Source organism: Schistocerca nitens, chromosome 9 (assembly GCF_023898315.1).
Source record: "Schistocerca nitens isolate TAMUIC-IGC-003100 chromosome 9, iqSchNite1.1, whole genome shotgun sequence".
Taxonomy (NCBI): domain Eukaryota; kingdom Metazoa; phylum Arthropoda; class Insecta; order Orthoptera; family Acrididae; genus Schistocerca; species Schistocerca nitens.
This window is the reverse complement of record NC_064622.1, coordinates 16,321,043-16,343,178: the sequence shown is the minus strand read 5'-3', so window position 1 is coordinate 16,343,178 and position 22,136 is coordinate 16,321,043. Positions and strand designations below refer to the sequence as shown.

General features: G+C 45.7%; 1 protein-coding gene across 30 annotated transcripts in view; it reads left to right on the top strand.

Annotated features, from left to right (window-relative positions):
- LOC126203013 (UDP-glycosyltransferase UGT5-like) overlaps nt 1-22,136 on the top strand; it is a 972,471-nt gene that overhangs the window by 275,637 nt on the left and 674,698 nt on the right. For 2 of the 30 annotated variants that reach the window (XM_049937245.1, XM_049937247.1), the window contains exon 5: nt 5,335-5,446. The exons of the other annotated variants lie outside the window; for them this stretch is intronic. In XM_049937245.1, coding sequence (XP_049793202.1) covers nt 5,335-5,446 — 112 coding nt within the window. The remainder of the gene's footprint in view (nt 1-5,334; nt 5,447-22,136) is intronic. 30 annotated transcript variants of the gene reach the window in all.

Sequence of the window (22,136 nt, the reverse complement as noted above, 5' to 3'; positions counted from 1 at the left end):
GAACCGCACGGCCACTCCGGCCGGCGATCAGAGAGGGAAGGGGGAAATATCTGGCAACGTTGCATGAGCAGATCATCGGTGACATCATTGGAAATCTGGCAACAACGCAGCATGTTCTCGGTACGGCGTTGCCGCTGTACTACGTAGAACGCTAAGATATGGCAAAAAATAAGATCGTGGAAAAGAATTCCACGTGCGTAATGTATGTTGTAACTTTTCTGAAATAAATCGAATGGATGTTGATGTCTGAGACAGTTTTAGTGTCCGTCAACACCAAGGAAAGTGATTCGATCGCAGTCTGTCGTCTTACTGCGCTGGCATTACGACGTGCAGCAGCAGCAAATGCTAACAGCTCGATCACCTACAGATGTACCTGTGCATTTTGTAACGTCTCTTAGCAAAAGACATATTATGTGATAAAGAGAAAACATTGTGTATCATGTTTTGTTATTGTATGGAATTATGTACTTTTTTTATTATTTATTTTAGATAATATCTGTGTCGGCGAGTACTGAAACCGCCACAGACGATAAATATCAAACAAAGATGAGAATATGCAACTAGTATAAATAATACAGAACGAACATTAATTTCTCTGTCTTCTTCTTGGAGTTACGTAAGTAGGATAACCTGTGACGTTGTATTGTATGCTAACGTAGCATTCTTTTGTCGAGACTGAGAGATGTACGCCATTACGTACTCATTTTAAAGGTGTGTAATAATTAACATATTTAAATGTTTTGAATAGAGTTATTTAATGAAACCTTGCATTATTATTTGTAGTAGCTTGCTTGGCATATTATCCCATCCATTTAAGACATTTTCAGTTATTTAAATATTATCCGTGGTGCAGAGCTGCGCTACGAACGAACGAGCCGCTGCCGCGGCGTATTCAAACTGCATTAAATGAAATCTATCATACCGCAAAGAAGCGGGAAGGTAATAGTGAAATAAAATTATTTCTTTCAGCTTCCGGACTTGCAGAGCAGAGCAGCAGATTTTATGGTGTGTTTTGCAGGTTGACGCGGGCTGCTGATAATATATTACTAACAGTACAAAAAAGATAATTTACCTTCGTAATATAATAGGAATCTTGCTGTGCTTAGTTCTGGTCTGGCTAAACTTATAGTAAAAAACGTATTTTTCTCCGATAATAGTCTCATGTTCTTGTGCTAGTCGTGGTACTTATTGGTGTTTTACTGATAACAAAAATCCATTGCAAAATTTTGTTGTTGAACAATCATTGCGAACTGCAACATCAGTATTCATAACAAAGTAATTTTCATTAACATTTTCAATAACTATAAAGTAGAGAAGAGATGTTGAGTTTTATAGTGAGTTACAGTAATAAAAAATGTTCGTTTAATAGAAAGCCAGATACAGAACAATAAGAATACCATATATTCTGTTTTGTTGAGAATTAATGATTATACAGAACTTCATGGCACAGCATTACTAAAAGGTATTTCGCGGCACTTTTCGTATATGCGTTGTTACGCAAATAATAATAATAATAATAAAACAAAATAAACAGAAAAGAGCTTACGAAGCGAAAATTTGAGATCTGATCTACACAGGACGTCTTATTATTGGATTATAACCGGAAGTATGACGATTCCTCGTATCACACTGCAAGATGTATAACATTCAGGGTTTAAGTCATTCCACCTGCTTCCCAAGTTGCTTACTTGAAATGTGTTATTCAACGAAAAACTGGAAACTTCTGGCGCTAAATAGTGTTCAAAAAACGTTACCACATTACATCTACATCTACATCTACATAGATACACCGCAGGCCACCGTACGGTGCGTGGCAGAAGTTACCCTGTACGACTACGACTCATTTCCTTTCCTGATCCACTCCTCCGTATGAGCGCTAATTTCTCGAATCTTATCTTCGTGGTATTTACGCGCAACGTATGTTGGCTAGAGTAGTATCGTTCGGCAGTCAGCTTCAAATGCCGGCTCTCTAAATTTCCTCAACAGTGTTTCTACATGGTGTTACACCCCTTCATACACCGTGAAATTGCTTACAAGTGTGTAATGCTGAAGTCTAAGCAAGTTTACAAGTCGTGCTGATAAGATGGAAACAACAGCGAAAAAGTCCGTGTTAATAGTAAGTGCTAAGAGTCTCTGTAAACGCAGAAGTCATATATGTTTAGGTGGAAATCTGAAGGCAGCGAACATTACTGTGGTGAGGACACAACTAACCGACAACCTGGTTGCTGTTTAGATCCAAATGTTGGAATTCATCTGTTTTTAAGCAGTAATAGTGTGGGGTGGACGAAATAAATTTAATGAGGTTTCTGATATTAGGGGCACCGGCCTTGCCGCAGTGGTTACACCGGTTCCCGTGAGATCACCGAAGTTAAGCGCTGTCGGGCGTGGCCGGCACTTGGACAGGTTACCATCCAGACCGACATGCGCTGTTGCCATTTTTCGGGGTGCACTCAGCCTCTTGATGCCAATTGAGGAGCTACTCGACCGCATAGTAGCGGCTCCGGTCACAGAAAACCATCATAACGACCGGGAGAGCGGTGTGCTGACCACACGCCCCTCCTATCCGCATTCCCAACTGAGGATGACACGGCGGTCGGATGGTCGCGATGGCCCACTTGTGGCCTGAAGACGGGGTGCTTTTTCTGATATTAGCGTTTCTTCTGATAGTTTTTGTATGCATCAATTACACGTGGCTGCTCCATATGGTGAAAGAGTAGACCACGAAACAACAATTCGTAGCTGCCGCTTACACATGACTCTACCACTCATGTCATGTACGTCTTTCGGTTGCTCTTGATTATACACCTAGCGAAGGGCTGTGCGCTCTCACCACAGTCCAAATACAAGGTCTGGATGAGATCGTCTGTATATATCATTAAATGCAGCATGAGAAACATAACTGGACCTATCGTTATCAAAGGACGAGACACGAAATACCTGATCATCAATACTAACTACACTGAACAGCCGAAGAAACTGACACACCTGCCTAATATCGTGTAGGGCCCCTGCGAACACGCATAAGTGACGTAACACGACGTGGCATGGGCTCAACTAGTGTCTGAAGTAGTGCTAGAGGGAACTGGCACCATGAATGCTGCAGGGCTGTCCATAAATCCGTAAGAGTTTGAGGGGGTGGAGATCTCTTCTGAACAGCACGTTGCAAGGCATCCCAGATACGCTCAATAATGTTCATGTTTAGTGAGTCTGGTGGCCAGCGGAAGTGTTGAAACTCAGAAGAGTGTCCCTGGAGCCACCCTGAAGCAATTCTGGACGTGTCAGGTATCGCATTGTCCTGCTGGAACTGCCCAAGTCCGTCGGAATGCATAATGGACACGAATGGATGCAGGTGATCAGACAGGATGCTTACGTACGTGTCACCTGTCAGAGTCGTATCTAGACGTATCAGGAATCCCATAAGACTGCAACTGCTCACGCCACAAATCATCACAGAGCCTCGACCAGCTGAACAGGCCCCTGCTGACGTGCAGCGGTGTTGTCTCCATACCCGTACACGTCCATCCGCTCGATACAATTTGAAACGAGACTCGTCCGACCAGGCAACATGTTTTCGGTCATCAACAGTTCAGTGTCGCTGTTGAAGGGGCCAGGCGAGGCGTAAGGCTTTGTGTCGTCCAATCATCAAGGGTACACGAGAGGGCCTTTGGCTCCGAAAGACCATATCGATGATGTTTCGTTGAATCGTTCGCACGCTGGCACTTGTTGATGGCCCAGCACTGAAATCTGCAGCAGTTTTCAGAATGGTTGGATTACTGACACGTTGAACGAGACTCTTCGGTCGCCGTTGGTCCCGTTCTTGCAGGATCTTTATCTGGCCGCAGCGATGTCAGAGATCTAATGTTTTAGTGGATTTCTGATATTCACGGTACACTCGGGAAAGTTCAAATGGTTCAAATGGCTCTAAGCCCTATGGGACTTAACATCCGAGGTCATCAGTCCCCTAGGCTTAGAACTAGTTAAACTTAACTAAGCTAAGGACATCACACACATCCATGCCCGAGGCAGGATTCGAACCTGCGACCGGAGCAGCAGCGCGGTTCTGGACTGAAGCGCCTAGAATCGCTCGGCCACAGCGGCTGGCTACGGGAAAGTCCCCACTTGATCGCTACCTCGGAGACGCTTTGTCCTATCGCTATGCCACGTTCAAACTCACTTAAATCTTGCTAACCTGTCATTGTCTTATATATGCGTTGCCGACCGCTGCGCCGTGTTCTGCCTGTTTACATATCGCTGTATCTGAATACGCGTGCGTGTACCAGTTTCTTGGGCTCTTATGTGTATTATACCCAGAATAACAAAGTAATTGCCATGTGGCAGTTTACAGCACAAAACAATCAGAAAATGAGCTACGGCACGGCTTCCGGTCTGTCCACCGAGTGGTGAATATCGATGTAGTACCTCAAGTGCCAGTTTCCACAGGCAATAAGGGCAGACGACACGCTTGCGACCGCTCAGATGACTGTTCTGATCCTTTTTCGTTGCTGGCTTTGCTTCCCTGTGCAACGTCATTTTTCTATGCCACAGAAGGTCCTAAACTACTTGAAAAAGTGTGCAGAAGAGTAAAAGGGTTATTCCTCAACCATCTATGCAAACCCTGTACTTGGTTCAAATGGCTCTGAGCACTATGGGACTTAACTGCTGAGGTCATTAGTCCCCTAGAACTTAGAACTAGTTAAACCTAACTAACCTAAGGACATCACAAACATCCATGCCCGAGACAGGATTCGAACCTGCGACCGTAGCGGTCTTGCGGTTCCAGACTGCAGCGCCTTTAACCGCACGGCCACTTCGGCCGGCCCCTGTACTTGAAGATACCGAGGAGCGTGTCTATGTATCCAGGACGGAAGCACCCAGGTGTTGCAGCCACAAACCATATAGAGTGCACAGACAAAGGTGAACTTATGAAATGACCAGTTCAAATGCTCGATTATTTATAGAGCATAGGTCTGGATGGGTTTGGCAATAACTGTCCAAACGTGAATTACCTTTCAGTGTGTGTTTTCTGTGTTCACACTCGCCCTTTCCGTTAGCTGTGGAACTAAGTACACTACAACTGACTGTTTGGGCGCTTATAACGCATTATAAGTGGTACCACAAGCAAAACGGTAAATTGTGATAACTGACCAACCAATGAACATGTACTTTTCCATTAGTTGCAGTTACATCAAGATATTCTGCTGAAATAGCTTTCCTTTTTCGCAGGACATACAGAAGTTTTTGGACGAGGCCACAGACGGGGCGATATACTTCAGTATGGGCTCTAACGTGCAAAGTGCTCACTGGCCAGAGGAGAAGAGGTCCGCCTTCGTGAAGGTGTTTTCGCGGCTGAAGCAGCGAGTCCTGTGGAAATGGGAGAAAGACTCCCTGCCCGGTCAACCGCCCAACGTGAAGACGGGCAAGTGGCTGCCGCAGTCCGACATACTGGGTGAGTGCCGTGGCTGCGTCACGCCGTCTGTAAGAACCACTCTGCTGAGTCATGTTAGGTACACAAACGGCGTCATATAAAAAGTGTGAGCATCAGTTCGATCCTTTTTTTTTAAAAAAAAAAGATCTATTTCCTCTTTACACGTTATTCATAGATTTGTCGCGTCCCGGCACAGCCTCACTATACCAGAATGGAGTAAGTGCGAACTGCGTAGCGCAATCGGGACGTTAACGACAATGGGTTGGTTATAAATTGCTGTCAACCTTTATATCGGAGATGAGAGGGAGAGAATCTCCTTGGTTTGAAGCAAGTAAGTTTCCTGAAAATAGGTTACAGAATTACAATAGGCAGAAAAGATTGGTTAGTTTCTATCAAGTTTATTCTCACATATACTTATGTGAGGTGTTGGACCATAAACCCCTTAGTAAGATTCAGTCTATTTATTCGGACTTGCTACTGCAAAGCTAATTGCCGGTGCACATAAGAAACAAGTACAAAGCAATCACTTGTTCTTGGTTAGCACTGAAATCTCTCTAAGTAATTGAGACAAAGACTGACAGCCTCTGTTCAACACTGTTCCAAAGAAACTCTGAAAATCCTACTCGACCTGCAGTTCCTGAGTGTCCACCAGAGTCTATCACAGTCTTCTCGTAGTCGAAGCCTTTATCAGCTGTATCGGCTGCTATGGGCCTACTCGGTCCCGCTGGCGTCTCGCTTCGGAATCTCCAAACTGCCGGCACTGGCTCTGAATCTGCATCTGAATCTCTGCTCCTAGTTATTCCGCTGCCTGGCCGTTTATTTCGTTTCTCGTGTACTTGGGTGCACACGAGTTACTTTGTTTCACACGACCCTTTCATTTCTAAGTGATCAGATTGCACAAGAATGCCTACGGTTCCACACGACACTCTCGTTTCTAATTGGTCGGCTTGCGCAAGAATGCCTTCGGTTCCACACGACACTTTCGTTTCTAGCTGCACACCTCTTAATTTGGTTCCACACGAGTCTTTTCCGCGCGTGTCTGACACTCTCTCTCGCTGTTTTATCGCCCTGGTGTTTGCGTCTTCCATTGTGCAAGTTTGATTCGTGCTGCTTCCTCTGGCAGGAAGTCAAACACTAAGTTATTTGATCCACAAGCCATACTTGGCAGCCTCCGCCACTTATCTTGTCCCTACGTCCTGGTGGACTATTTCTTAATGTCGGTTGGCTGTTTGCCTATGGACCCTGGACTCTTATTGTGGTCACAAAAGCAAGAATGAAAATTAAAATTTTCTACGGTCTCAGCAGATTTACCGTGTTCACGACGACTATCGGCACTCCTAACGCTAGCAGGGAGGACGTGCACGCAGTCAGAAACACCTGTCGTGTGTTGCGGTCCTCACCTTGGTGACGTCAGCGACCTCTCGTACCAAACACTCCACGGGACACAGCAAGGGCGTATGCTGCGGCCGCTCATCTAAAATTTCGTATCTTATTTCTAACTAATTAATTACTTGCTGACTTAGTTTCAGTTTGGCAGTTTTAAGACACCACTTTTTTCCCCACCATCAAATTGCAGATTGGTGCATGATTCTTACAAGGGAACCTCCTCATCGCACCCCCCTCAGATTTAGTTACAAGTTGCCACAGTGGATAGGCTTTGAAAAACTGAGCACAGATCAATTCAGAAAACAGGAAGAAGTTGTGTGGAACTATGAAAAAATAAGCAAAATATACAAACTGAGTAGTCCATGGGCCACATAAGCAACATCATGGACCATGTGAGCTCAGGAGCGACGTGGTCCCGTGGTAGCGTGAGCAGCTGCAGAACGAGAGGTCCTTTGTTCAAGTCTTCCCTCGAGTGAAAATTTTAATTTCTTTATTTTTGCATAGTTATTATCTGTCCGTTCGTTCATTGACGTCTCTGTTCACTGTAATAAGTTTAGTGTCTGTGTTTTGCGACCGCATCGCAAAACCGTGCGATTAGTAAGACGAAAGGACGTGCCTCTCCAATAGGAACCGAAAACATTTGATCGCAAGGTCATAGGTCAACAGATTCCTCCACAGGAAAACACGTCTGATATATTCTATACGACACTGGTGACGGCATGTGCGTCACATGACAGGAATATGTTGTCGACCCACCTAACTTGTACACTTGGCGAATGGGTAAAAAGATTCTTCTACCTTGCCCGATTTAGGTTTTCTTGTGGATGTGATAATCACTCCCCAAAAAGTGATGAAAACATAAGAGTTTGTCACATAAATTGAAAATAAAAAATTAAACTTTTCACTCGATGGAAGATTTGAACCAAGGACCTTTCGTTCCGCAGCTGCTCTCGCTAACCACGAGGTCACAGCGCTCCTGCGTTTACAGTGTCCTTGTTGTTGCCTATCTTCCCACGAACTACTCAGTTTGTATATTTTGCTTATTTTTTTCACAGTTCCACACAACTTCTTCCTGTTTTCTCAATTGATCTGTGTTCAGTTTTTCAAGGCCTATCCACTGTGCCAACTTATAACTAAATCTGAGGGGGGTGCGATGGGGAGGTTCCCTTGTTAGAACAAACTGAATTAGCCACGTTATAGCTCGTCTGCAGGAGATATTCCGAAAGCCGCTGTATCTGTCATAATGAGGTGTCTCTTTACTATCTGCAAAGGAGCAAAGCAAATAGTAGGAGCATTTGGATTCAGCACAGCCGAAAGAGGCGAACCGAAGCACCATCGTTCAAGGAGAATTTGAGCCAATATTTGGACTGCGACAGTGCGGTGCTGGCAGGTTGTGCTTATAATGGCTAAAGCGTCAGAGCGGCACACTGCCGAAACCTCCCCAAGAGGAAATTTGTGGTAAGGTGTTATGGAACCAAACTGCTAAGGTTATCGGTGCCTAAGCTTACACACTACTGAATCAAACTTAAACTAACTTACGCTAAGGACGACACACACACACCCATGACCGAGGGAGGACTCGAACCTCCGACGGGGGGAGCCGCGCGGACCGTGACAAGACGCCTTGAACCGTGCGGCTACACCGCGCGGCCCAAAGAGGTTAGAGGAGGCCGTGAAGACGAAGCGCTGTGGGAAGCTGTGAGCTGCGATTGTCGACCAAGACAACGCTCCGGCTCATTCTGTTGTGCGGAACGAATTCACACAAACTGGTTCAAATGGCTCTGAGCACTATGGGACTTAACTGCTGAGGTCATCAGTCTCCTAGAACTTAGAACTACTTAAACCTAACTAACCTAAGGACATGACACACATCCATGCCCGAGGCAGGATTCTAACCTGTGACCGTAGCGGTCGCGCGGTTCCAGACTGTAGCGCCTAGAACCGCTCGGCCACTCTGGCCGGCGAATTCACACATGCTGCTCCTTTCGACTATCAAATCTTGCTTCCCACCCCCACCCCCTTCCTCCCCGCCGCTATCATTCTCCTGTCCTGACTTAGCACCCAGCGATGTCTTCCTTTTTCCTCAGATAAGGGAACCACTGCGTTTCAGGCACTTTCTGAAGGCGAAGTGACGTTCGAGGCGGAACACCTCCTGAACAATCGAAATTCAGACTTCTACAGCCAACGTTTCCACCAAGTAACCCAACACTAGGAACATTGCCTCTCGTTTACCGGTAAATACCTGGCGATTATAATTAAACTGTCCCTATTTAACACGTTATAAGACGGAAACTAATTACCGTATGAGGACCAAACTTTGTAGCACTAATGTCAAGTACATGGGGAAGAGACACAATGCAGAATCAATTCAATCGAAATACGTTTAATGTGCTTCTACGGTTCACCACACCATTACATACCGGTATCATTACTGCTGCAAAAAGGGGTCAATATGGTGCCCGTCAGTGTCCAGAAGAGTCTGAAAGCGAAGGATTGCATTCTGCAAAGCAGAACGAAGCATGTCCGTAGGTATGCCTCTTCTGATATGCGGCGCTTTAGATGAGGACATGTGTGGATGTTTCCCTTGTAAAGCCTGTTCTTCACGTAGCCCCACAGCCAGAAATCACAAGGAGTGAGATCCGGTCTCTCTCATGTAGGGCGGGGATGACATGCTGGAGCAGCATGTCGCAGTAACGCTGGCGAGTCACGCTGCACGTCTTTGGTCCCTGAGCGCCAACCTGTTCAAAGTAGAATGGGCCAATGATGAACGTAGCCGTGAAGCCACGCCATACGGTGACACGTTCACCACACAGAGGAACTTCATGCACAGTGGCGGGAGGTGAAGATCCCCACACTGCGCAATTCTGTGCGTTCGCCTCACCCGTCAGAGAAAAATGAGCTTCGTCTGTCCACAAGATGGTCTAGAGTCAGCCCTCGTGAACATGAATACTTGCGAGAAAGTGGAGAGCGAAGTCAACACGTCGTTGAGCGCCCTGTGGCGCAAGCTGCTGTACGATATGGATCCTGTGCGGATACCAGTTGAGAATGGTTCGGAGCACCATCCGTACAGTGCACCACGGGATGTTCAACTGTCGTGATACAGCACGTGAACTGTCTGAGGATCGGGAATTGCGCGCAGCATTGTCTGCCATAGTAACAGCGATTTCATCAACCACCTGTGGTGCAATCGGTCGTCGGCCTTTTCCCGGAGCGACGGCCAGTTCTCCAGTTGTTTTGATAACAGAGATGCACCAACAATGCCCTGCTCCTTTTGTCCAAGCTTATGTTGACACGTCAACAAGAGCACTGCGACTGGTCAGCTGTGCGAGACTGTGAATCACGATGACAGATCACGGCACCTGGTGGCCGCAGTTGGAAATGGACGGTGCCGCTGCTCTGGACATTAATGCTACAATGTTTGATACATGTACAGTAATTAGTTTTCGTGTTATAACATGTTAAATAGGGAAGCGTTAATTATAAACATCCGGTATACAGATCAGGATTAACAACATAACAAACATGAACATATGAGGCTCTATATTCTCTTTTTCTTCGTCGTGATAACTGACACTTTACTCCTTGTACTGATCTCTTACGGCTACCCTTAGATACCATTTTCCCGAGTGATTATCTACTTCTATAATCCGTGGTACTCGACACCAAAACTCGGCATTATCGCTTTGCTATGGACGACTTACGAATCAGGCGTCGGTGGCCTTATCCGAATGGAGGTACTCACGGATACAATGGGACGAGGGAGTCCTAGGAGCTACACGACTTTGGAAATGGAGAGCCACACGTGTAGGGCAACCTAGATCTGGCCTGTGATCCAGTGCTTTGGTCTCCCCCAACTCGTTGATCCTGAGCTCAACTGTCACGACCTTGGGCCAACGCTGGTCCCAAAATTGTTGGGTCAGACGTCCCAAGAGGCAGGTTCAGGCACGTAGTTGGAAAGACTTTTATGTCCTTCGAGCACAGTGGCGCTGGTGCTTCTCCAAGTGTGAGTGGCGTGTGTCGTAAGCGTATCTAATGAGTATCAGTGACTGTAACGGGTGGGTTTCTTTGTAGTGTGGTACTCTGTTTGTGTTGGATGATGATGAGAGAAGGGAGAGTGTGAAACCCAGTGGCAGTAGACAGCTCACTCCTCTCGAAGAGTACCACAAGGGGCCGTTGTGCTTAACGTCCCTATCCGATGGACGGCGTGCCATCAAGTGTGTCACACTGCAGAGAGGTTTGGAGTTTAATCCGGATGTTGGCCCAAAGTCTCGTGATCAAGGACCCTACGCACCAGCCCTCTTTCCATTTGCCGTAAAGGCAAAGGGAAATCAGCCAAGAGCACGTGGCAGTCACCCATCCAAACACTGGCCAAGACCAATGGTGCTTAATTTCGCTGACTTGACAAGAACCAGTGTATTCAACGAGCAAAGTACGTTGGAACACGTTATATGCATGTCGCTCTTCCTTCTTGTTCAGTTCAGTACACACATAACTAAGAACTATCTACTACGTTATCGTCATCTTAACGCCAGTACTGGAACTGGTTCAGGAAAAAGCTTAATTTCCGCCAGAGAGCGCTGGAACGGCGTTCCAGCACCTGCCAGGATTTTTTGTAACTTTCTGGAAGAAGTCGGCACCGGAGATTTAAAATAGTACACACGTCATAAATCTCGATGTAACTATAATTTGCCGTTGCACCGGCACCTGCGGTTGTGACAATGGGTGACCAACGCGATGCGATTGTCCGGGCTGTGGGGCGAGACAGTGTGTGTATGTGGGGAGGGGGTAGAGGATGGGAGGGGTTTACAGTTTAACCAAGATAAGTTGACCTACATCATGTTTGATTACAGAAATAATGTTTTAAATACATGAGTTTCAGAACAGTATTGTGTAAAAAAATTTCTCATTGTAAGTTTTACTACAAGTTTCAAACAATCGAAACTTGTGATTCTAATGGCTGCGCAGGGGGGGGGGGGGGGGGAGCGGGGGCGTTGTATGGTTGAATAGATGCGTTCTAGCACATAAGATTTTAGAAATTAAGCACTGGTTTACAACACTTGATTTAGCAGTTGGAAGGTTACAGCTACCCTTGAGTTGTCAAGGAAACAGATAGGGAATGAAACTTCCTGGCAGATTAAAACTGTGTGCCGGGCCGAGACTCGAACTCGGGACCTTTGCCTTTCGCGGGAAAGTGCTCTACCAACTGAGCTACCCAAGCACGACTCACGACCCGTCATCACAGCTTTACTTCTGCCAGTACGTCGTGCCAGGTCCCGAGTTCGAGTCTCGGCCCGGCACACAGTTTTAATCTGCCAGGAAGTTTCATATCAGCGCACACTCCGCTGCAGAGTGAAAAAATCATTCTGGAGATATGGAATGTTCCATTACTAATGTTGACGATTAGTTGCAGGTGAGGTTATATACTCTATTAAAAAACATTTCTGTCATGAACAACCTTTGAGTATGTGTTGATTGTGAACAGAAAATGGTGTGTGTTAACTGTGTACAGGAATTGTGGTGTTAAGAGCAACAAACATGTGGAATGTTGTCGAAAAAACTGTTTCATTAACGATTGTTCCAAAACAGTTAAATATTAGTTAATATATTCTAAACAAGTAAAACATCTTACTTTCGAATATTGCCCCATGCATTTAGTTCAATAAAAAGTGGAGTGGGTACAAGTGCCCAGTCAGAAACGTTTCCACTATTCTTACACAATGGCGCCTGTCCACACCCGCTGCATAAATTTTGCTATAAGTACACGTGTTAAGTGTAGGTCATTGTGAGTGCTTGCAGAATTCAGAGTATCTGCGTTCTCGGCGGCACTGATAAAAGGAATGGAGGGAAAGAAACGCCGCGCTGATACAAACCTAGTGCTGACCAATAACAGTATGGGAGTCAGCGATATGAAGGGCGCTACGCCAAAGAGGAATCACCACCGACTCTGTCAAACATCCTCGATTCACAAACTGTGCGGAGAGTCTAGACTTCAGTTCTAATAATTCTCACAAAGTTTGAAGTGGAAATCTACACCATCACATCCCGTGCCTGTGTCAACGCCGAAAATTTCTTGCTTGAGTAACACCGTACAAGTGTGCGTTAGGATCATCGCCTATGGGGGCAGTCGCCGCTTTGAAGAATACTCCTACCTTTATGTGACGTGCACTGTTATTAAGCACGTGCAAGATTGCATACGCTGACGATCCAAAATATTACAAACACGTGATTCATAGAGTGTTGGTCCAATTTTGCCACGCAATACAATAGGGATTCTGTGTCACATGGGTTCGACAAGTACCTGATATATTTCCAGAGATATGAGGCAGAAGATGTAGCAGGTCACTTAGGCAATGAATTGGCAACACTTGGTTGCACTAAGATGGATGCAGAGGAAGTGTGGGCATAGTTTAAGCGGACTGTAAATCGTGATCTAGTGAGTGGATAAAGGATAGAAAGAACAGGAAGCAGAGGCTGTAGCACTCTCGATGTAAAAGGGAACTCATAAATGACGACAAGTGGAGGTTACGAGACATTCGAGCGTCTGTGAAAAGGTCTATGCGCGAAGCGTACAACCACTACCAACGCCACACGTTAGAAAAAGATCTGCCAGAGAACCCGAGGAAATTCTGGTCGTATGTAAAATCGGTAAGCGGGTCTAAGGCTTCCATTAAGTCCCTTGTTGACCAGACTGCTGTGGCAGTTGAAGGCAGCAAAACGAAAGGCGAAGTTTTAAATTTCAAGTCCAAGAAATCGTTCACGCAGGAGAATCATACAAACATACCGTCGTTTGATCATCGAACAGACTCCCGTATGGACGGCATTGCAATAAGCATCCCTGGCCTAGAGAAACAACTGGAAGATTTAAAAGTAAATAAATCACCAGGTCCAGATGGAAGCCTAGTTCGATTTTACAAAGAGGAGTCTACGGCATTGGCCCCTTACGTAGCTTGCATTTATCGTGAATCTCCCGCACAGCACAAAGTTCCAAGCGACTGGAAAAAGACGGAGATGAATCCAGTATGCAGCGTGTAAGTGTTAAGGTGGCAAACCAGAATAACTCGAAACAATTTTTAGAATCTGGTGCTAAAATTAGCCCGCCACCCTAGCCTCCTGGGGGTGCGGCGGGAGGCAACTTCAAAATTTCAAATGGGAGCCCCCATTTTTTACTGCAGGGTCAGATTCTACATAAAAAAACTACGTACATTTCTTGGTAGTTGGCGCTGTAATCCAGGAAAATCCATGTTCTCATTTTTGCGTGGAAAATGGTAACCGATAAATAAAAAATACTTATTTACTTCGTAAATTTTGATTCGCTACAACTAAAACTCTCCTTCTCCTCATAGGGTGGTGTTTGAGAGACAGGAATTAGAGTTTTACAAATGTTGACCCAAATATTAATTTTTTCCGCATATTCGGATACGTTTGGGTCAACATTTGTAAAACTCTAATTCCTCTCTCTTAAACCCCACCCTATGGGGAGAGGGAGAGTTTTAGTTGTAGCGAATCAAAATTTACGAAGTAAATAAGTATTTTTTATTTATCCGTTACCATTTTCCACCCAACAATGAGAACATGGATTTTCTTGAATTATAGCACCGCCTACCAAGGATCAAAACAAATTTTTAAGACGAAATGTACGTAGTTGTTATGTAGAATCTGATTCTGCAATAGAAAATGGGGGTTCCTATCTGAAATGTTAAAGTTACCTCCCGCCCCACCGCCAGGGGCTGGGGTGGTGGGCTAATTTTAGGACCAGCAGATGTCCCCCTCGAAAATAATTAGCTTTGGATTCTGCGGATTTTTTCGTTTGAAGCTTATTTTTCGAGTTATTCTGGTTTGTCAACTTAAAATTTACACCCTGTATAAAAATGGTAAAAGAACGGACCCGCACAATTACAGACCAATATCCCTAACTTCTGTCTGCTGCAGAATCCTTGAACATATTCTCATTTCGAATATAATAAATTTCTTGAGTCTGAGAAGGTTAGGTCCATAAATCAGCATGGTTTTAGAAAGCATCGCTCTCGCGAAACTCAACTTGCTCTTTTCTCACACGTTGTACTGAGAACTATGGATGAAGAGCAACAGGCAGGTTCCATATTTCTAGATTTCCATAAAGCATTTGACACGGTGCCCTATTGCAGGCTGTTAACAAAGATACGAGCATATGAAACAAGTTCACAGATATGTGAGTGACTAGAAGACTTCTTAAATAATAGAACTCAGAATGTAGTCCTCGAGGGCGAGTGTTCATCAAAGACAAGGGTATCGTCAGGCGTGCCCCAGGGAAGAGTGCTAGGTCCGCTGTTGTCCTCTCTATACATAAATGATTTGGGCAGCAATCTGTGGTTGTTTGCTGGTGATGCCGTGGTGTACGGTAAGGTGTCAAAGTCGAGGGACTGTAGGAAGATACAAGAAGACTTAGAAAAAACTTCCTGTTGGTGCAACGAGTGCCAGCTAGTCCTAAATGTGGAAAAATGTAATAAGGAAGAACAAATCTGTACTATTCGGATACAGTATTTCTAGCGTCCTGTTTGACACATAAACGTGTTTTAAATATCTGGTGTAACGTTGCAAAGCGATTTGAGGTGGAAGTAGCATGTGAAAACTGTGGTAGGGAATGTGAATGGTCGACTTCGGATTCTTGGGAGAATTTTAGGAAAGAATGGTTCACCTGTGAAGGAGACCACATATAGGACGTTGGTTCGACCTATTCGTGAGTTTGCTCAAGTGTTTGGGATCCGTATCAGGTCGAATTGAAGGAAGACATCGAAGTGGTTCAGAGGCGGACTGCTGAATTTGTTACCGGTAGGTTCATATAACACGTAAGTGTTACGGAGATGCTTCAGGAACTCAAATGGAAATCTCTGGAGGGAAAGCGGAGTGTTTTTTTTTTTTGGGGGGGGGGGTACACACTATTAAGAAAATTTAGAGGACCGGCATTTGAACCTGACTGCCGAACGATGCTGCTCCCGCCAACGTACATCGCGCGTAAGGGTCACGAAGATAAGATACGAGAAATTAAGGCCCTTTCGGAGGCGTGCAGACAGTCATTTTTGCCTCGATCTATTTGCGAGCTGAACAGTGGAGGGAATGACTAGGAGTAGTACAGGCTACGCTGCGCCACGAACCGTACGGGGGCTTGTGGAATACAGCAGAGTCCCGCTAATCCGGAAACCCGGTAATCCGAACGTACGGTTAATCCGAACATGAAAAATGTTAGTCTAAGTATGGGAAACTGTGCGGTAAACTGCTGCACATACACACTATTTTAATTTACACACTACCGTAAACATGTATCAGAAAAATTGGCAATTAAATATTAGGTTTAAACAATGCATAACAGTGATAGAAAAGCTGTTAAACTTACTAAAATACAGTGGACACTTTATCCCTACTTTTCTGATGACAAAAACTCAGTCATAATTTTTGGGCGTAGTGAAGACAGTCTGTTATATGACGCATAGTTGCGCCATCGTCTCATAAGCATCAAATCAGCAGGTGTAGCAGTGGCCTGTTGGTCCAAATAACGTAGCGCACGGTGGAGGGCTTCTGCTGCGTCAGTGCGAGGCACCAGCTCTCCTTTGTCACTTTCAGGCCCATTGTCACTTCTGTCACAGCAGTCCACTGCTTACTGGTCACAGCAGCAACTAAATCAGTGTCAGCAAGCTGCCCCACACACGCGCCATCCGCTGCCATCCACTCATCTACGTCTCCTTCACTAGCTTCTTCACATCCAGGGATTGTCTGTATCATTTGTAGTAGATTTTCCTCTTCATTTTCAACTAGGTTGACCTAAAATTCAAGAGATGTCCACAGTTTTCTCCACGATTTTCTCAGAGTATTGTCTGAAATATTCTGCCTGCCAATAAACAACGTCCTTCACATTGGTCTTTTTCTTGTTTTGTCCACTAAAGGAATGCTATCATCTTGGATCAGCATTCTTAAAAATTGTTTTCTGTGAATCAGTTTTAATGTTTGCAGTACGACCTCGTCCATCGGCTGTAGAAGTTGTGTAACACTCGGCGGCAAAACCTTCACTACAATTTCTCCATCACGTAATTCCTCAGTGCTGGGGCGAGACGGCGCGTTATCAATCGAAAGGACTGCACGGGGAGACAAATGATTTTCCTTAGAAAATCGTCGAAAAAAGGGAACAAACTGGCCGTGAAACCATTCTTTGAACGGCTTACCATCCATCCATGCTTTTTTCTGGTTGCGATAGTATACGGGTAGGAACTTCATGTTTTTAAAAGCTCCGGGCCTAGCAGGTTTGCCATTCAGCGTTGAAGGCAGCTTGTGATTACCAGTACGGTTGCTGCACGCTAAGAAAGTCACACGATCTTTGCACATTTTCTGCTTTTGATGCCAGGCTTTGGTTGCTAATGCACTAAAATTAAGGCCAGTCTCGTCAGCGTTATAAATTTGTTGGGGAGAATACTTTTCCTCTCTTATCATTTCTTAAAACTCACCCAAGTATTCCTTCTCAGCATCACGGCCAGAAGAAAGCTTCTCTCCAGTAATTTTTCGATGACGGATTCCATATACGTTTTTTGAATCTGTCCAACCGACCCGTACTCGCACTAAAAGACTCATCACCATTCATTAACTTGTTCAGGCAAACAGCCTTCTCCTCAACCAGTGCTCAACTCAGAGGAGTTCCCCTTTCTCTTGCCTGCATAAGCCAAAGGAAAAGAGCTTCATCCACTTCATCGTACTGGGACTGTTTCAAACTCTGCCGAATTTCGAGTGTTTTCCCTAAGACGTTGCACAGGACTGTTCAGACTTCACTCGGTTCTTCTTCCAGTCACAAATGGTTGCTTTACCAACACCCAGTTCCGTTGCCAGTTTAGATACATTCTCACCATTGTCTGCCCGCTTCAAAGCATTCAGTTTTTCTTTGAGAGTTAACGTTGTATGTTTCCGTTTTCTCATGACTAGAATACGTACACCAATACACCTGAACGAATACAGTACAACTGTTACGCGTGCCAGCGATCGATAACTAACATAACCAAGCGCTTTGCTAGCCAACTGGCAGTGCACTGACCTCAGACACTATAAAGGTCTCAACAATGCACAACAACAAGGGCAGTGAGTGAGAGTGAGCCATTGTTCCCACGCTTGTTCCCATTTGTTACAATGGTGTACCTAGTTGTCTGCTTGGTATACTTCATTCTAGAAACTAGTCACCGTAATTCCGGCTAATGCGAACAAATCGGTAATCCGAACAAGGTCCACTCCCAATTACCGTATTTACTCGAATCTAAGCCGCACTTTTTTCCGGTTTTTGTAATCCAAAAAACCGCCTGCGGTTTAGAATCGAGTGCAAAGCAAGCGGGAGTTCTGAAAATTGTTGGTAGGTGCCGCCACAACGAACTTCTGCTGTCGAATATATGTAGCGCTACGCAGGCATGGTTTGTAGGCACAAAGATAAATACTGGCGCCAAAACCTCTGCGTCAGTAAATAAATTTTTTTTAAAAAAAAGGTGGAAGACGAGCTTTTTTTCTCCGCCCCGAGTTTCGACCACTGCATTTTCATATGTTATCCAACGAAGTAAATACAAACTCCGTATTGTTCATCTTCGAATGTAGCAGAATTTCAATGTACTACGAAAATCCGACCGGCAAAACTGTTTGGGATGTTTGTCAATATGGCCAACTCTACGTTCTGAAATTTTTCCTGTCTGTGAGAAGAGATGGTTGCTAATAGGAACTTTTATGAATTGTGAATCACATGCAGTATTCTCTTCACCGTAAGAATAATACGAATATAAACATTTTGCCATGTTTTCTTTTGTGTTTACTGCTATCTCATTTAAATCTTGCCTGCCTAATAAACTACGAAACTAGAGTGAGACAACAGCAAACGCGGAAGAATATATGTATCGTGTCATGTTTATATTCGTATTAAGTGATACAGTCAGAAATGAAGCACGGCAACTGACTAGATTTTCAAATCTAAGATGACTAATTTCTGTGCAGAATTTGATGTACTAAAGAAGCGGCCGCAAAGATTTTCAAACGGAGAAAAATTTTCGCTAAACTCTCGTTCAGAACATGTCCTATCATACGCAGTCTATTATTTGGTTCTTGTTGATCGTGATCAAAGAAACAGCAGTGTAAGTAACAACAAATAGCAGTCTCTTGCCATTGTTTCGCTAATGAGACGATTCCTCTCTCTCTCTCTCTCTCTCTTTTTTTTTTTTTTATTGTTAGCGGCAGTAGCGCGCACAAAAGCAAGCCATGCCGCGAGCGGCGACAGTCCGTAAACACGCACTATCAGAATGCGACAAACAATGCATGACACAGTACAGTAATGTATTTTCAGCTTAGAGTGACGTAAACACCTATAACAAAGAAAACGGCACTTATCAGATCGAAGCAAAATAAGCAATAGATTCAAACCAGACGAAGCACGTGAAAAAGGAAGAGTACCCGTATAAATACGGACGGAGTGCCTGACGCATAGCAATGGCTACCTGGTAAAGCTTAACTGCTAAGCTTACGACTCGAACCAAACTACTGTAGCTGTATCGTCATTCATTCGACCTAAATTGTGTCTCATATTACAATGGACCAACTTTGTTTCCATTTGGAGGTGCGCCCTAAACCTCTTCTCTCCCCTTGAATTTCGAGTCTCAAATTTCAGGTGCGGCTTAGATTCGGGAAATTTTTTTTCCTTGATTTCGCGTCTCATTTTTCAGGTGCGGCTTAGATTTGAGTGCGGCTTATATTCGAGTAAATACGGTAGTTTGGATTAATCGGACTCTAATGTACACTCCTGGAAATGGAAAAAAGAACACATTGACACCGGTGTGTCAGACCCAGCATACTTGCTCCGGACACTGCGAGAGGGCTGTACAAGCAATGAGCACACGCACGGCACAGCGGACACACCAGGAACCGCGGTGTTGGCCGTCGAATGGCGCTAGCTGCGCAGCATTTGTGCACCGCCGCCGTCAGTGTCAGCCAGTTTGCCGTGGCATACGGAGCTGCATCGCAGTCTTTAACACTGGTAGCATGCCGCGACAGCGTGGACGTGAACCGTATGTGCAGTTGACGGACTTTGAGCGAGGGCGTATAGTGGGCATGCGGGAGGCCGGGTGGACGTACCGCCGAATTGCTCAACACGTGGGGCGTGAGGTCTCCACAGTACATCGATGTTGTCGCCAGTGGTCGGCGGAAGGTGCACGTGCCCGTCGACCTGGGACCGGACCGCAGCGACGCACGGATGCACGCCAAGACCGTAGGATCCTACGCAGTGCCGTAGGGGACCGCACCGCCACTTCCCAGCAAATTAGGGACACTGTTGCTCCTGGGGTATCGGCGAGGACCATTCGCAACCGTCTCCATGAAGCTGGGCTACGGTCCCGCACACCGTTAGGCCGTCTTCCGCTCACGCCCCAACATCGTGCAGCCCGCCTCCAGTGGTGTCGCGACAGGCGTGAATGGAGGGACGAATGGAGACGTGTCGTCTTCAGCGATGAGAGTCGCTTCTGCCTTGGTGCCAATGATGGTCGTATGCGTGTTTGGCGCCGTGCAGGTGAGCGCCACAATCAGGACTGCATACGACCGAGGCACACAGGGCCAACACCCGGCATCATGGTGTGGGGAGCGATCTCCTACACTGGCCGTACACCACTCTGGTGATCGTCGAGGGGACACTGAATAGTGCACGGTACATCCAAACCGTCATCGAACCCATCGTTCTACCATTCCTAGACCGGCAAGGGAACTTGCTGTTCCAACAGGACAATGCACGTCCGCATGTATCCCGTGCCACCCAACGTGCTCTAGAAGGTGTAAGTCAACTACCCTGGCCAGCAAGATCTCCGGATCTGTCCCCCATTGAGCATGTTTGGGACTGGATGAAGCGTCGTCTCACGCGGTCTGCACGTCCAGCACGAACGCTGGTTCAACTGAGGCGCCAGGTGGAAATGGCATGGCAAGCCGTTCCACAGGACTACATCCAGCATCTCTACGATCGTCTCCATGGGAGAATAGCAGCCTGCATTGCTGCGAAAGGTGGATATACACTGTACTAGTGCCGACATTGTGCATGCTCTGTTGCCTGTGTCTATGTGCCTGTGGTTCTGTCAGTGTGATCATGTGATGTATCTGACCCCAGGAATGTGTCAATAAAGTTTCCCCTTCCTGGGACAATGAATTCACGGTGTTCTTATTTCAATTTCCAGGAGTGTATTTATGTAGACGTAGACGTCCCCACACAGGGCGTTGTCGTAAATCATGGGATGGTGGTTTGTGGGTGTCGAATTCGTGCTCGGTAGCCTCCCACATCTGTTCCACGGGGTTCAGGTCAGGCCAATCTTGCCGCAAAGACATCTCTGTCCTGCTGCTCAACCCACTGCAGCACGATTCTGGCCTAGTGCCAGTGACGGTTGTTCTACCAAAAGATGTCATCACCATCAGGGATGACATCAAGGATCAAGGGATACAAACGGTCGAAAATGGTATCCACGGTGTCCGCAGGTCTCAGGGAAACTGACCCCCCACTGGGCTGCACTCATGGCACAGTAGATGTTATGTTTGGCCGTCCACCTGGATGGTGGTGTACCTGTAAATCAGCACCGAATTGCTGTAAAGAGAAAGGTGATTCATCCAAAGACGCGACACGTTTACATTGACCCAAGATCCAACCTCAGCAATCCCATGACGTTTGCAGCTGTGATTGACAATTTCGTTGAGTCAACAATGGGACACATGGCAGTTTTCTACTACAGAAACCGATGTTAAAAAAAAGGTGTTCTCCAGAACACTTGGGTCCACTCCAGCACTGTACTCTGTGATCGCATCTGTTCTGGATCGACATTTACCCTGGTTTACAGAAGGGGCTTTCGACCTCCATGATCTGTGGTACGGCACAGACCTCAAACACCTTTTTGGGCACTAGTGGTTTCCATAGATACTCACGACAGTAACATGTGAGTAGTCGATCAGGTTCACCATTTCAGAAATGCTTCTTCCCAGGCTCTGTGCCACAACAGTCACCCCTTTTTCAGTTATACTAGTAGGTTTCCCCATTTGCTGCCTGCATCGACACTAGAATAATCCTCAGTTCGTCTCTGCTGCGTTTATGTACTTTCCACACAGCATCCCATGTGCATAAGTCCTCATACAGCATCCAGATTCGCATTGGACAGTGGTATTATTGCTTTTTCGCATCAGATCTTCCATGTCAGAGGTGAGTCAATGCGCCCTACTCTCTTTATCCACCAGTCAGAATAATTAGGGAGGAACGGACAGAAATCCCCTCTTCATAACATTATGTACACCATTATTAGATCCCGCGTCCGGCCATCCT